Source organism: Microcebus murinus, chromosome 22 (genome assembly GCF_040939455.1).
Source record: "Microcebus murinus isolate Inina chromosome 22, M.murinus_Inina_mat1.0, whole genome shotgun sequence".
NCBI lineage: Eukaryota > Metazoa > Chordata > Mammalia > Primates > Cheirogaleidae > Microcebus > Microcebus murinus.
In genome coordinates this window covers 6,662,367-6,675,198 of record NC_134125.1, presented here as the reverse complement: position 1 = coordinate 6,675,198, position 12,832 = coordinate 6,662,367, and the positions used below count along the sequence as shown (strand labels likewise).

General features: G+C 41.9%; 1 protein-coding gene across 3 annotated transcripts in view; it reads right to left on the bottom strand.

The window, feature by feature from the left end:
- Positions 1–1,110: 1,110 nt before the first annotated feature.
- Positions 1,111–12,832, bottom strand: part of ANAPC5 (anaphase promoting complex subunit 5) — a 32,553-nt gene continuing 20,831 nt past the window's right edge. For all 3 annotated transcript variants that reach the window (XM_012782300.3, XM_020283039.2, XM_075996534.1), the window contains 7 exons: positions 11,888–12,023; positions 9,257–9,331; positions 8,241–8,362; positions 7,350–7,457; positions 7,126–7,273; positions 1,839–2,001; positions 1,111–1,444 (listed from right to left, as the gene is read on the bottom strand). In XM_012782300.3, the coding sequence (XP_012637754.3) occupies positions 1,233–1,444; positions 1,839–2,001; positions 7,126–7,273; positions 7,350–7,457; positions 8,241–8,362; positions 9,257–9,331; positions 11,888–12,023 (964 nt within the window). In that variant the 3' untranslated portion in view covers positions 1,111–1,232. The remainder of the gene's footprint in view (positions 1,445–1,838; positions 2,002–7,125; positions 7,274–7,349; positions 7,458–8,240; positions 8,363–9,256; positions 9,332–11,887; positions 12,024–12,832) is intronic.

Genomic DNA, 12,832 nt, shown 5'->3' with positions numbered 1-12,832 from the left:
TATACAAAAAATTAGCCGGGCATGGTGGTGCATGCCTATAGTCCCAGCTACTGGGGAGGCTGAGGCAGTTAAGATTGCTTGAGCCCAGGAGATTGAGGTTGCTGTGAGATAGGCTGACACCACAGCACTCACTCTAGCCTGGGCAACAAAGTGAGACTCCGTCTCAAAAATAAAAATAGGCCGGGCGCAGTGGCTCAAGCCTGTAATCCTAGCTTTCTGGGAGGCCGAGGTGGGCGGATTGCTCAAGTTCAGGAGTTCGAAACCAGCCTGAGCAAGAGCGAGACCCCGTCTCTACTATAAATGGAAAGAAATTAATTGGCCAACTAAAAATATATACAAAAAATTAGCCGGGCATGGTGGCGCATGCCTGTAGTCCCAGCTACTCGGGAGCCTGAGGCAGGAGGATCACTTGAGCCCAGGAGTTTGAGGTTGCTGTGAGCTAGGCTGACGCCATGGCACTCACTCTAGCCTGGACAACAAAGCAAGACTCTGTCTCAAAAAAAAAAATAAATAAATAAAAATAAAAATAAAAATAAAGTTACCAAAAAAAAAAACATAATCGATTTATTGATGGTGAATTCCTTAATAGACTTAATTTGTATGCTTAAATATAGAAAAAAAATCCCCATGCAGAAGGCATTAAAAAAAATCCAACACCTAAAAAGGGAATGAAATATGCTTCTTGTCATCAGTCCAAAAAACCACAAAAAAAATATTTTTAATCTCCAGTCAGGGACCACCATGTATTTGTGAGCACCTCCAGGCACCACAAGCACTGGTTCAGCCCAACAAACAGGGAAGCTTCAAAAGGAAAATTGAAGCCTCATTAAAAACCTGCACTGACCTGCTCAGAGAGATCTACCAATTCCCAAAAGAGTTCTTTTGTCTGAGCACATAAGCTAAACAAATTTACATAATGATGGAGTATGCATGATTTCTAATAAAATTTCTAATAAAGATACTGGCCATTCTGCCCAGAGAAAACATAATCTCAGGCACTTGTTAGCAAAACAACCATTTATCAACAAAAAGGTGAGGTCCTCACTACCAAAAGGAAAGAAAAGGGGGATAAAACAATGATGTACTTACTAGCAACAAAATAAGACAAACTAATCACAATGAAGTTTATTGACAAGACAGGGTCTTACAAATATATCATATACATCGAGGAAGGGGCATGAACAAGTCCAAAATTTTATACTCCATACAGTGACCCAGCAGGGATGTCCTTTTTAGAGATGGTTTATCAAGGGCACCCCATGAGAGGGCAGCTCCTGATGCAGCTGCCGGAAGAGCATTGCACACCGGTTCCTCTCCTGAGTCTTCCCCAGGGCGTGGTAGAGTCTGGCCTGGAAGTAAACAACATCCCTGATCCGCTCTCTGCAGTCAACCTTTGCAAAATAGTTCTTTGCTTCATTGAGGTTCTCAATGGCAGCCTCCAGAGCTTATGGAAAATGAAGAAAACACCCCATACATTAATTCAACACTTCCTGTATAGTTTTCAAAACATGGTATCTAATTTCATTTGTTTAATATATACCAAATGCTTTTACATTCTCCATTTTTTGAGGGGAAACAAACATTAGGGTGAAGTTTTAAAAAAGGTCTTTAGTCCCAACTTCTAGCCTGGCACCTGGCTTTCTGGGGTTAAAATAACTATTCATCTTCAACCCTCCTGCCAAGCATGCATGCGGAAGTGCTACATGAAATTTTGACATGTTTGTGAATACTCAGAAGGTAAATAATGTCCCAAATTTAATGTCTTTTTTTCTTCTGGGTCCTAACCTTCAGCATATTTAGGAATAGTATCACCTTACAATCTTTGTATAGCTTCCTACCTTCTGCTTTCTTTGGTGGATCATAGGAAGCTGCCGAAGCCACCTGGCACTTGGCCACTAGGAACATGGCGCGGCCTTTGTCCAGGATAGCCCCATCAGCCAAGATGGGCTCAATGGCCATGTGGAGAAAACTTAAGGCCTGTTCTGGGATTCCGAGAATGAGCTGAAAAAGAAACATCATGGCACTGAACACACCTGAACCCACTGCCCACAACCAGGAAGGGCTTCATTTCTGGCAGGTCTCTCCTGAATAGCTATCTCGGGCTTATCCCTGACATGTTCTACATTAAAACAGGCATCAGACTCATAGAAAATACAATATGTAACAGTATGATTTCCCACTATGACAGACAAAGTAGGGAAAGGTTATTCACTATGGAAAATTTTTTGTTTTTAGAAAAAAATTCACATTAATATCCTTTAGACTAGTGATTCTGAGGGGCTGAACTAGATAGGTAAGAAATCACTTGGGGACAGGCGTGGTGGTGCACACGTGCAGTCCCAGCTACTCAGGAGGCTGAAGTGGGAGGATCGCTTGAGCCCAGGAGTTTGAGACCAGCCTGAGCAACGTAGCAAGACTCTATCTCTACAAAAAAGAATAGAAAAATTAGCTAGGTGTGGTGGCAAAATCTATAGTCCCAGCTACTCAGAAGGAGGAGGCTGAGGCAGGAGGATCACTTAGGTCCAGCAGTTTAAAGCTACAGTGAGCTATGATGAGGCCACCGAACTCTAGTCCCGGCAACAAAGCAAGACCCCATCTCAAAAAAAAAAAAAAAAAAAAACAATCAAATCAGTAACCAAAAAAACTCCCAACAAAGAAAAGCCCAGGACCAGACTGCTTCACTGGTGAATTCAACCAAATTTATAAAGAATTAACACATCCTTCTCAAACTCTTCCAAAAAAACAGAGGAGGGGGGAACACTTTCTAACTCATTTTGTGAGACCATTACCACACATTAGGTAACTAAAGCCAAATGAAGCCATTTAGTTACCCATTAGGAAAACTGAAGCCACTGCCACACATTTGGCTTTAGGTAACTAAAGCCAAATAAAAATAACACAAGAAAACTATAGATCCATATCTTTTATGAAGATAGACACAGGCCGGGCGCGGTGGCTCACGCCTGTAATCCTAGCTCTCTGGGAGGCCGAGGCGGGTGGATTGCTCGAAGTCAGGAGTTCGAAACCAGCCTGAGCAAGAGCGAGACCCCGTCTCTACTATAAATAGAAAGAAACTAATTGGCCAACTAATATATATAGAAAAAATTAGCCGGGCATGGTGGCACATGCCTGTAGTCCCAGCTACTTGGGAGGCTGAGGCAGCAGGATTGCTTGAGCCTAGGAGTTTGAGGTTGCTGTGAGCTAGGTTGACGCCACGGCACTCACTCTAGCCTAGGCAACAAAGGGAGACTCTGTCTCAAAAAAAAAAAAAAAAAAAGACACAAAAATCCTCAACAAAATACTAGCAAACCAAATCCAGCAATATATTAAAAGGAGCATACACCTGACTACATGGGATTTATTGCAGGAAAGCAAAGTAGCTCAATATAGGAATATGGTATATGTAATATACCATATGAATAAAAGGGGCCGGGTGTGGTGGCTCACACCTGTAATCCTAGCTCACTGGGAGGCCGAGGCAGGTGGATCACTCAAAGTGAGGAGTTCAAAACCAGCCTGAGCAAGAACAAGACCCTGTCTCTACTAAAAAATAGAAAGAAATTAACTGGCCAACTAAAAATATATAGAAAAAATTAGCCGGGCATGGTGGCACGTCCCTGTAGAGCCAGCTACTCGGGAGTCTGAGGCAGAAGGATTGCTTGAGCCCAGGAGCCTGAGGTTGCTGTGAGCTAGGCTGATACCACAGCACTCTAGCCCGGGCAACAGAGCAAGACTCTGTCTCAAAATAGTAATAATAATATTAATAAACCATGAATAAAAAGAAGGAAAAAAACTCGTGTGATCATCGCAATTGATAGAGAAAAACATTTTATAAATCCAATATTCTTTCATGATTGAAAACACTCAATGAACTAGGAATAGAAAAAACTTCTTCAACATAATAAAGGACATATATGAAAAACCCACAGCTAGCCTAACACTGAAAGCTTTCCCCCTAAGATCAGGAACAAGACAAGATGTACACTCTTAGGGTGGGTGAGGTGGCTCATGCCTGTAATCCTAACACTCTGGGAGGCCGGGACGGGCAGATTGCTCGAGGTCAGGAGTTCGAAACCAGCCTGAGCAAGACCTCGTCTCTACTATAAATAGAAAGAAATTAACTGACCAACTAAAAATATATAGAGAAAAAATTAGCCGGGCATGGTGGCACATGCCTGTAGTCCCAGCTACTTGGGAGGCTGAGGCAGAGGTATTGCTTGAGCCCAGGAGTTTGAGGTTGCTGTGGGCTAGGCTGACGCCATGGCACTCACTCTAGCCTGGGCAAGAAAGTGAGACAGAGTCTCAGCAATGAACAATCTAAAAATGAAATTTTTAAAAATTTGATTTATAATAGCATCAAAAAGAATAAAATACATAGGAATAAATTTAACCAAGGAGGTGAAAGACCTGTACATGGAAAACTACAAAACACTGTTGAAAGAAATTAAAGACCTAAAACACTACAAAGATGTCCTGTGTTCATGGATTGGAAGACTTAATATCACATCTGGGCCTGGCCCGGTGGCTCACGCCTGTAATCCTAGCACTCTGGGAGGCCGAGGTGGGAGGATCGCTCAAGGTCAGGAGTTCAAAACCAGCCTGAGCCAGAGTGAGACCCTGTCTCTACTATAAATAGAAAGAAATTAATTGGCCAACTAATATATATAGAAAAAATTAGCCAGGCATGGTGGCACATGCCCATAGTCTCAGCTACTCGGGAGGCTGAGGCGGCAGGATTGCTTAAGCCCAGGAGTTTGAGGTTGCTGTGAGCTAGGCTGACGCCAGGGCACTCACTCTAGCCTGGGCAACAAACCGAGACTCTATCTCAAAAAAAAAAAAAAAAATCACATCTGGCAATACTCTGTAAATTCACCTACAGATTCAAATGTTACTCCTATCAAAGTTCCAACTCCCTTTCTTGTAGAAGTGAACGAGCTGATTCTAAAATTAATATGGAATTGCAAAGGACCCAAAATAGCCAAAACATCTTGAACAAAGTTAGAAGACTCTCTCACTTCTGATTTCAAAACTTACTACAAAGCTACAGTAATCAAAACAATATGATACTGGCATAAAGATAAATAGTACAGAAAGGATAAATGTGTACAGAAATGTTAAGAGCAGCTATTCATAATAACCAAAAAGTGGAAACAACCCAAACATCCATCATCTGTTGGATAAACAAAATGTGGTATATCTATAACACTGCAATATTATTCAGCCATCAAAAGGAGTGAAGCAGATACATGCTACCATGTAAAAACTTTATGCCAAGTGAAAGAAACTAGTCAAAAAAGGCCACATACTGCATGATTCCATTTAGATGATATGTCCAGAATAGGCAAACTCAGAAACAGAAAGCATTAGAGGCCAGGTGTGGTGGCTCACGCCTGTAATCCTAGCACTCTCGGAGGCCGAGGCAGGCAGATCGCTCAAGGTCAGGAGTTCAAAACCAGCCTGAGCAAGAGCGAGATCACTGTCTCTACTAAAAATAGAAAGAAATTAATAGGCCAACTAACAATATATAGAATAAATTAGCCAGGCATGGTGGCGCATGCCTGTAGTCCCAGCTACTTGGGAGGCTGAGGCAGGATTGCTTGAGCCCAGCAGTTTGAGGTTGCTGTGAGCTACGCTTATGCCACGGCACTCTAGCCCGGGCAACAGAGTGAGACTCTGTCTCAAAAAAAAAAAGAAAAGAAAAGAAAAGAAAAAAAAGGAAAAAAAAAAGAAAGCATTAGAGGTTGCCAAGGGGTAGGAAGAGGGAGGACTAGCGAGTGACAGCTTCATGGGTACAGAGTTTCATTTTTTAGGTAATGAAAATACTTCTGCAATTAGATAGTAATAATGATTGCACAACATTGTCCATATTCTTAAAACTGTTCAATTGTACACTTTAAAATGGTAAATCTGGTTATATAAATTTTCTCAAGAAAAAAAAGAATCACTGAGTAAGTTGGTAAGGAACAGATTTCTGGGCTCCACCCCTAGAGATTCTGACTTGTGGGTCAGAAGCAAGGCCAGGTATGAAGATATTTTTTAAATCTCCCAAATAATTCTAATGTACAGTTTGGAAAACTTCTGCTTGAGTTAATGTATTTCTTCAGCGGGTTCAAAATTCAAAGTCTACTATGTGTAGGTCCTACGAGGTACCACGGATTACAGTTAGAAATAAATAGAGTCCCTTTGTGGCCTTTACTAGAGGAAAAAGAAAACAAACATAAAACACAATTTGATTTCCAAAAACTTCCAATAGGCCGGGCGCGGTGGCTCACGCCTGTAATCCTAGCACTCTGGGAGGCCAAGGCGGGCAGACTGCTCGAGGTCAGGGGTTTGAAACCAGCCTGAGCAAGAGCGAGACCCCGTCTCTACTATGAATAGAAAGAAATTAATTGGCCAAATAATATATATACAAAAAATTAGCCGGGCATGGTGGCGCATGCCTGTAGTCCCAGCTACTCGGGAGGCTGAGGCAGCAGGATTGCTTGAGCCCAGGAGTTTGAGGTTGCTGTGAGCTAGGCTGACTCCACGGCACTCACTCTAACCTGGGCAACAAAGCGAGACTCTGTCTCAAAAAAAAAAAAAAAAAAAAAAACTTCCAATAAACATCTCATTTCTTTTTTTTTCTTTTTTCTTTTTTTAAAGAGACTGGGTCTTACTGTGTTACCCAAGGTGGAGTGCAATGGCATGACCATAGCTCCCTGCAACTTTGGACTCCTGGCCTCAAGTGATCGTCCCACCCTGGCTTCCCAAAGTGCTGGGAGTATAGACATGAGCCACCACACCTGGCCCCAATTTCTTTATTCATGCCCTCTTGTTGCTAAATCAAGCATCAATCGCTCTATGCTAGCTAATCATTAATATGATGCAAGTGTCCTCACTGAAGAGACAAGTCCCCTTACTAAACACACAGCTCAGAAAGCCAGTGTCACTGGGACGTGTCAGCTTGTCACTAGGTTCACAACTCCACAGGCTTCCTTAGAGGGCTTGCACAAGGAAACTGCCTTTCCAGATTTCAATATTAACAAGTGAAAGTTCATTATTATCCTTTTCAATACCAAAAAAGTGGTAATAGACTCACCAGTTCTTCAGCACAAATATGTGCTATAAAAACAGAGATCAGCTTACCTGGGCAAAAGCCAAGTTCAGCACTGTTTCAGAGGCCAAGTACTGCAAACGGTACTCCTTGGAGAGGGCCAGAGCATGTAGGAGCACAGGCATCGCGATGGTAGGGGAGGAAGATCGCCAGTATAGCTCTGCCACTGACAGCAGGACACTGACAACACAAAGGAAAAGATGTGATGAGAATACCCACCACCACATCTCCAGGAGGTACAAGAGAGACCCCTTACCTAATCACCATTTCTGTATTCTTCAATTTCTGACAATAAGTCAACAATTTTTGTAAAAGCTTATGTGCCTCTGACATTTGGTTCTGAGCTTGTAGTACAACTGCTTTTCTGAAATAGAATCAAGATAAGGACAAATGGTTATGGTGATGTTTTCCAACTATTTTAACTATAGTCACTTTTGGGATAAGAATTTCTATTTTCTCAATTAGACCATAAACCTCCCAAGGGGAAAAATTGTGCCTGATTTAATTTTTGTTATAGAAAAAAAAGTGTATATCGGCCGGACGCGGTGGCTCACACCTGTAATCCTAGCACTCTGGGAGGCCGAGGCCGACAGATTGCTCGAGGTCAGGAGTTCAAAAGCAGCCTGAGCAAGAGCAAGACCCGTTTCTACTATAAATAGAAAGAAGTGAATTGGCCAACTAATATATATAGAAAAAATTAGCTGGGCATAATGGCACATGCCTGTAGTCCCAGCTACTCGGGAGGCTGAGGCAGGAGGATCTCTTGAGCCCAGGAGTTTGAGGTTGCTGTGAGCTAGGCTGACACCATGGCACTCTAGACTGGGCAACAAAGCGAGACTCTATCTCCAAAAAAAAAAAAAAAAGAAAAGTGTATATGAATGTGTATATGTAAGCATGTATATGTATATGCACATATGCATATAAGAAAAACATCTGGAATTATATATGTTTTAATGAATAGCATGTTAGTGATTATCTCTGGGTGATACTTATTTTATTCATTTTGTTTATCTGTATTTTATTTCCTATAATAGAAAAAGGTTTCTCTAAGCTAAAGTAAATAAATTAATGCACACACAAAACTAATGAAAACAAAGCCATTTAAAAATCATTTTATTCTGGGGTTGAAGTTTCCAAAGTTTCTTACCTATATACACCCTCTATGCCATTAAGAGCTGTGATTCCTGTAACCAGTGAATCAGCCAAATGATATTTGCCATCATTCATTGCTCTGTCAAATTGTATTTTTTGATCACACAGCATCCATAACTATTATAATAAGAAAAAAACCAATTAAGTACAAAATGGCAAATGTTCACCTTGTTATTGAATAGGATTGTAAAAGTATTTTGGCTTGTTTAGCAAATATCTGTACAACAATTCACATTCTTTTTTTTGAGATTAAATAAATTTTTAAATATTTCAAGTATGTGGAGAAGAGAATAAAAGAGAATAAAAGACAGATGTGTACCAACAACCAACTTGCATTTTGCTTTATTTGCTTAAGATACTATTAGATAACACTGAAGTCTTTTGCAAATTCTATTCTCTTTTTCCAAAGTAGGCACTCAATTTGGTATTTATCATTCCCATTCACGTTTTCAATACTTTTACAACATATATATTTGCCCATAAACAATGTGTAGTATGAGCTTGTATGTTTTTTTTTTTTTTGAGACAGAGTCTCGCTTTGTTGCCCAGGCTAGAGTGAGTGCCGTGGCGTCAGCCTGGCTCACAGCAACCTCAAACTCCTGGGCTCAAGCGATCCTTCTGTCTCAGCCTCCCAAGTAGCTGGGACTACAGGCATGAGCCACCATGCCCGGCTAATTTTTTCTATATATATTAGTTGGCCAATTAGTTTCTTTCTATTTGTAGAGACGGGGTCTCGCTCTTGCTCAGGCTGGTTTCGAACTCCCGACCTCGAGCAATCCGCCCGCCTCGGCCTCCCAGAGAGCTAGGATTACAGGCATGAGCCACCGCGCCCGGCCGAGCTTGTATGTTTTTAAACTATGTATAAACAAGTAATATCATATATGCAATCTCTGACAAGTTCCCTTTTAGCTCAATACAATTTTTCTGAGACTCTAAAATATCCCACTTTACATTATAATAAAAAACATTCTTATCAGAAATAAATCCAATGCCACACAAAAGGCAGGTTACCTGGGCATGCTGAGTATTAGGGGGAAATCGTTCCTTCAAGTGCTTTAACACCTCAGAAGCTGCAGCGAAACAGCCCTTTAAATAGACACAATTTGATTAGTACAACCTGTGTTGAAACCACACCTGCTGCACCATACACGGGATGTTAATGGGATTGGGATTCAGCTGTTCTTTTTTTTTTTTTTTTTTTGAGACAGAGTCTCACTTTGTTGTCCAGGCTAGAGTGAGTGCCGTGGCGTCAGCCTAGCTCACAGCAACCTCAAACTCCTGGGCTCAAGCGATCCTACTGCCTCAGCCTCCCGAGTAGCTGGGACTACAGGCATGCGCCACCATGGCCGGCTAATTTTTTATATATATATATATCAGTTGGTCAATTAATTTCTTTATAGTAGAGACGGGGTCTCGCTCTTGCTCAGGCTGGTTTTGAACTCCTGACCCCGAGCAATACGCCTGCCTCGGCCTCCCAGAGAGCTAGAATTACAGGCGTGAGCCACCGCGCCCAGCCAGATTCATCTGTTCTTAATGCAGCAACCTGAAAGACACTAGGCAGCATCTGCCAAATTTCAAAGGGCTTTTTAAAGGTTCTAATAAGTTTTTGGTTTTTTTTTTGAGACAGAGTCTCACTTTGTTGCCCAGGCTACAGTGAGTGCCATGGCATCAGCCTAGCTCACAGCAACCTCAAACTCCTGGGCTCAAGCAATCCTCCTGCCTCAGCCTCCCAAGTAGCTGGGACTACAGGCATGCGCCACCATGCCAGGCTAATTTTTTCTATATATATTAGTTGGCCAATTAATTTCTTTCTATTTATAGTAAAGATGGGGTCTTGCTCTTGCTCAGGCTGGTTTCGAACTCCTGACCTGGAGCTATCCACCTGCCTCGGCCTCCCAGAGTGCTAGGATTACAGGCGTGAGCCACCGCGCCTGGCCTATTTTTTTTAAGTTTTGAAAATTACACAAGACACACTCATTCTAGAAAAAAACTTACAAAATACACGTAAACAATAAGAAAAGACAAATTACTTTTAATCCCACCAAAGGTAATCTCAGTTAATGTTTTGGCATATCTCTTTCTAGGATTCTTTTATGGACATAAATATAAAATATACAAATATTCCAAAACAGGTATATATACTGTTTTTATAAATGTCTTACAGCACTAAAAATGAGCACTCAATAAATAGCTTTTAAATGAATCAATCTTTCCAATGCCAATAAATAGAAATCTATATAGTCATTTGATTAGGTAAATAAATTATGGTACATCAAAACAGTCTGCTAGTTTTGGATATTTTGGTTGTTTCTAATTTTTTCCATTAAAAAATGATACAGTGATTACCTTGGTGCATATAGCTTCGCATACCTGTCCAGTTATTTTCTTGAGATAAAATCTTAGAAGTACTAATAGAAATGGTGGGCACTTTTAAGCTCTTTGAGATATATTGCTAAATTACCCTCTAGAAATGTATCAAGTACTTTTATATCAGCATTCTTTGCTCCTCTCCTCCCCTAGTACATCTTTGCCTATTTGATTGGTAAAACTAGTATTTTAACTGCTTTACATTTAATTTTAATGACTAGACTAAAATTTTTCATGTTTTGGGGTAATTTCTGCTTTTTCTGTGAATACATTCATGTCTTTTTTACACTCTTATATTGTTGGGATGTTTATCTTTATCTTACTGACCCCAAAAGCTTTTCAATTTGTTTCAATCCTTCATAAGGTAATGTACTTTTTGTTTTTATAGAAGTTCAGTTAGACTGCAAATGAACGTTTGAAGTAAATGGAAATTACATTGAATTACAATAAAAGATCATTTATCTTCTTTTTTTTTTGAACAGAGTCTCACTCTCTTGCCTGGGCTAGAGTGCCACGGCATCTGCCTAGCTCACAGCAACCTCAAACTTCTGGGCTCAAGCGATCCTCCTACCTCAGCCTCCAAGGTAGCTGGGACTACAGACACACACCACCATGCCCAGCTAATTTTTTCTATTTTTAATTGTTTTGGCTAATTTCTTTCTATTTATAGTAGAGACGGGGTCTTGCTCTTGCTCAGGCTGGTCTCAAACTCGTGAGCTCAAGCAATTCTCCTGCCTTGGCCTCCCACAGTGCTAGGATTACAGGCGTGAGCCACCACACCTCACCCATTTATCTTCTTATTCCTGTGATCTTAACTGGCTAGTCTTGCCAATTAGTTTCACGACTGCCATAGGGGTTTGGGCATATGGATCTAGGTGGGTTGTCAAACCTTCAGACCAAGTAGAAAGAACAGTGCACACACTGCAGTATCCTCCAAAAACATTCCCATTGTGACCTGCCATTCCTGAGGCTGTAAGAGGAATGATACAAGATGAAGCAGAGTCATGCAGAGAGAGCAAAGGGACTAGCAATCTTAGGATAAAAGGCTCACTCCACTTCCTCTGACTTGCAGAAAGGAGATCAGAAAGCTGTTCAGAGCTCCATGACTTCTTATAGGCTTACCCAAGACCCAACCAGAGCCATACCACAAAGCAAAGGACAGCACCCAGTTCATATGGAGGACAGTTGGAAAAACAGACACAAAGGAAATTAGAGTAATTGGAGACTCATGATAAGGCTGCCTTATCATGTGTTAAGGCCCGTCCACCTGCCTACCTGCTCCGCGTGTAGCTCTGCAAGGTGGCAGAGTGCGACGGCAAATGACTCGGTGTTGTTCTGCTGCACGCCTGCGTTCACCGAGTCCAGGCTGTTCATGCTCAGCAGCATCTGGGCTTGCTGCAGTGCCATGGTGCTGGGTGAGGAGAGGGGACAGGATTTTCCTTCAGTCAGTAGACCCAGGCTGCCCCTTAGCCACACCCATCAGTTATCTTGAGTGGAAACGCAAGGAAGCTAAACCCCTCTGCAGGCCCTGGCTTTGTGAGAGCAGCTGCCTACCAATGCCAGCGATGCTGCCCTCAGGACCAGGAGAGTGAAAAAGCATCCTGACGTGCAGCCCCAAAGGAGACATACGTTGGTTACAGCACAACTGGAAGCTCTAAGCTCTCAAATCCCCCACCCCATCCCCAGCCCACCCCAATTTTCCCTGTGGTCACAGTATGTTAATTAGTTTTCACGGGTAAATTCAGACCCGATGCCATCCTGGCACCGGCTGCTCTGGCAATGTAAGCAGTGGCCAGTGTCTGCAGCTGTCTCAGAGCACACCGTGCCAAAAAATTATCTGAAATACAAAAACAAGACTGGTAAAATAGTCACTTCCTTTCCTTACTGAATTCCTAGAAAGAGTAGCTTGTCTAGATGAGGGGTGAGGTAGCAACAGGGCTCCAGGATTAAAATCTGCTTCACAAGTTTACTCCCAAGCTAAAGTTAGCTAAATGGAAAAGTAAACATGAAGCTGGCAATAATCCAGAAAAAACACCTTAGTTAACACAAAAGCAACTTTCTTCACAGAACAGCTCTGGGGTTCAGGGGATGCTTTACTAAAGCGACCATGGACCACACCTCCTGCGAACAGGAAGAGATGTTCCTGTCTCAGAGCAGAGGAGCACCGTGCTGGGAGTCAGATGACCTGGTGTTTGAGTACTGGCTCTGGCACTTGTTAAC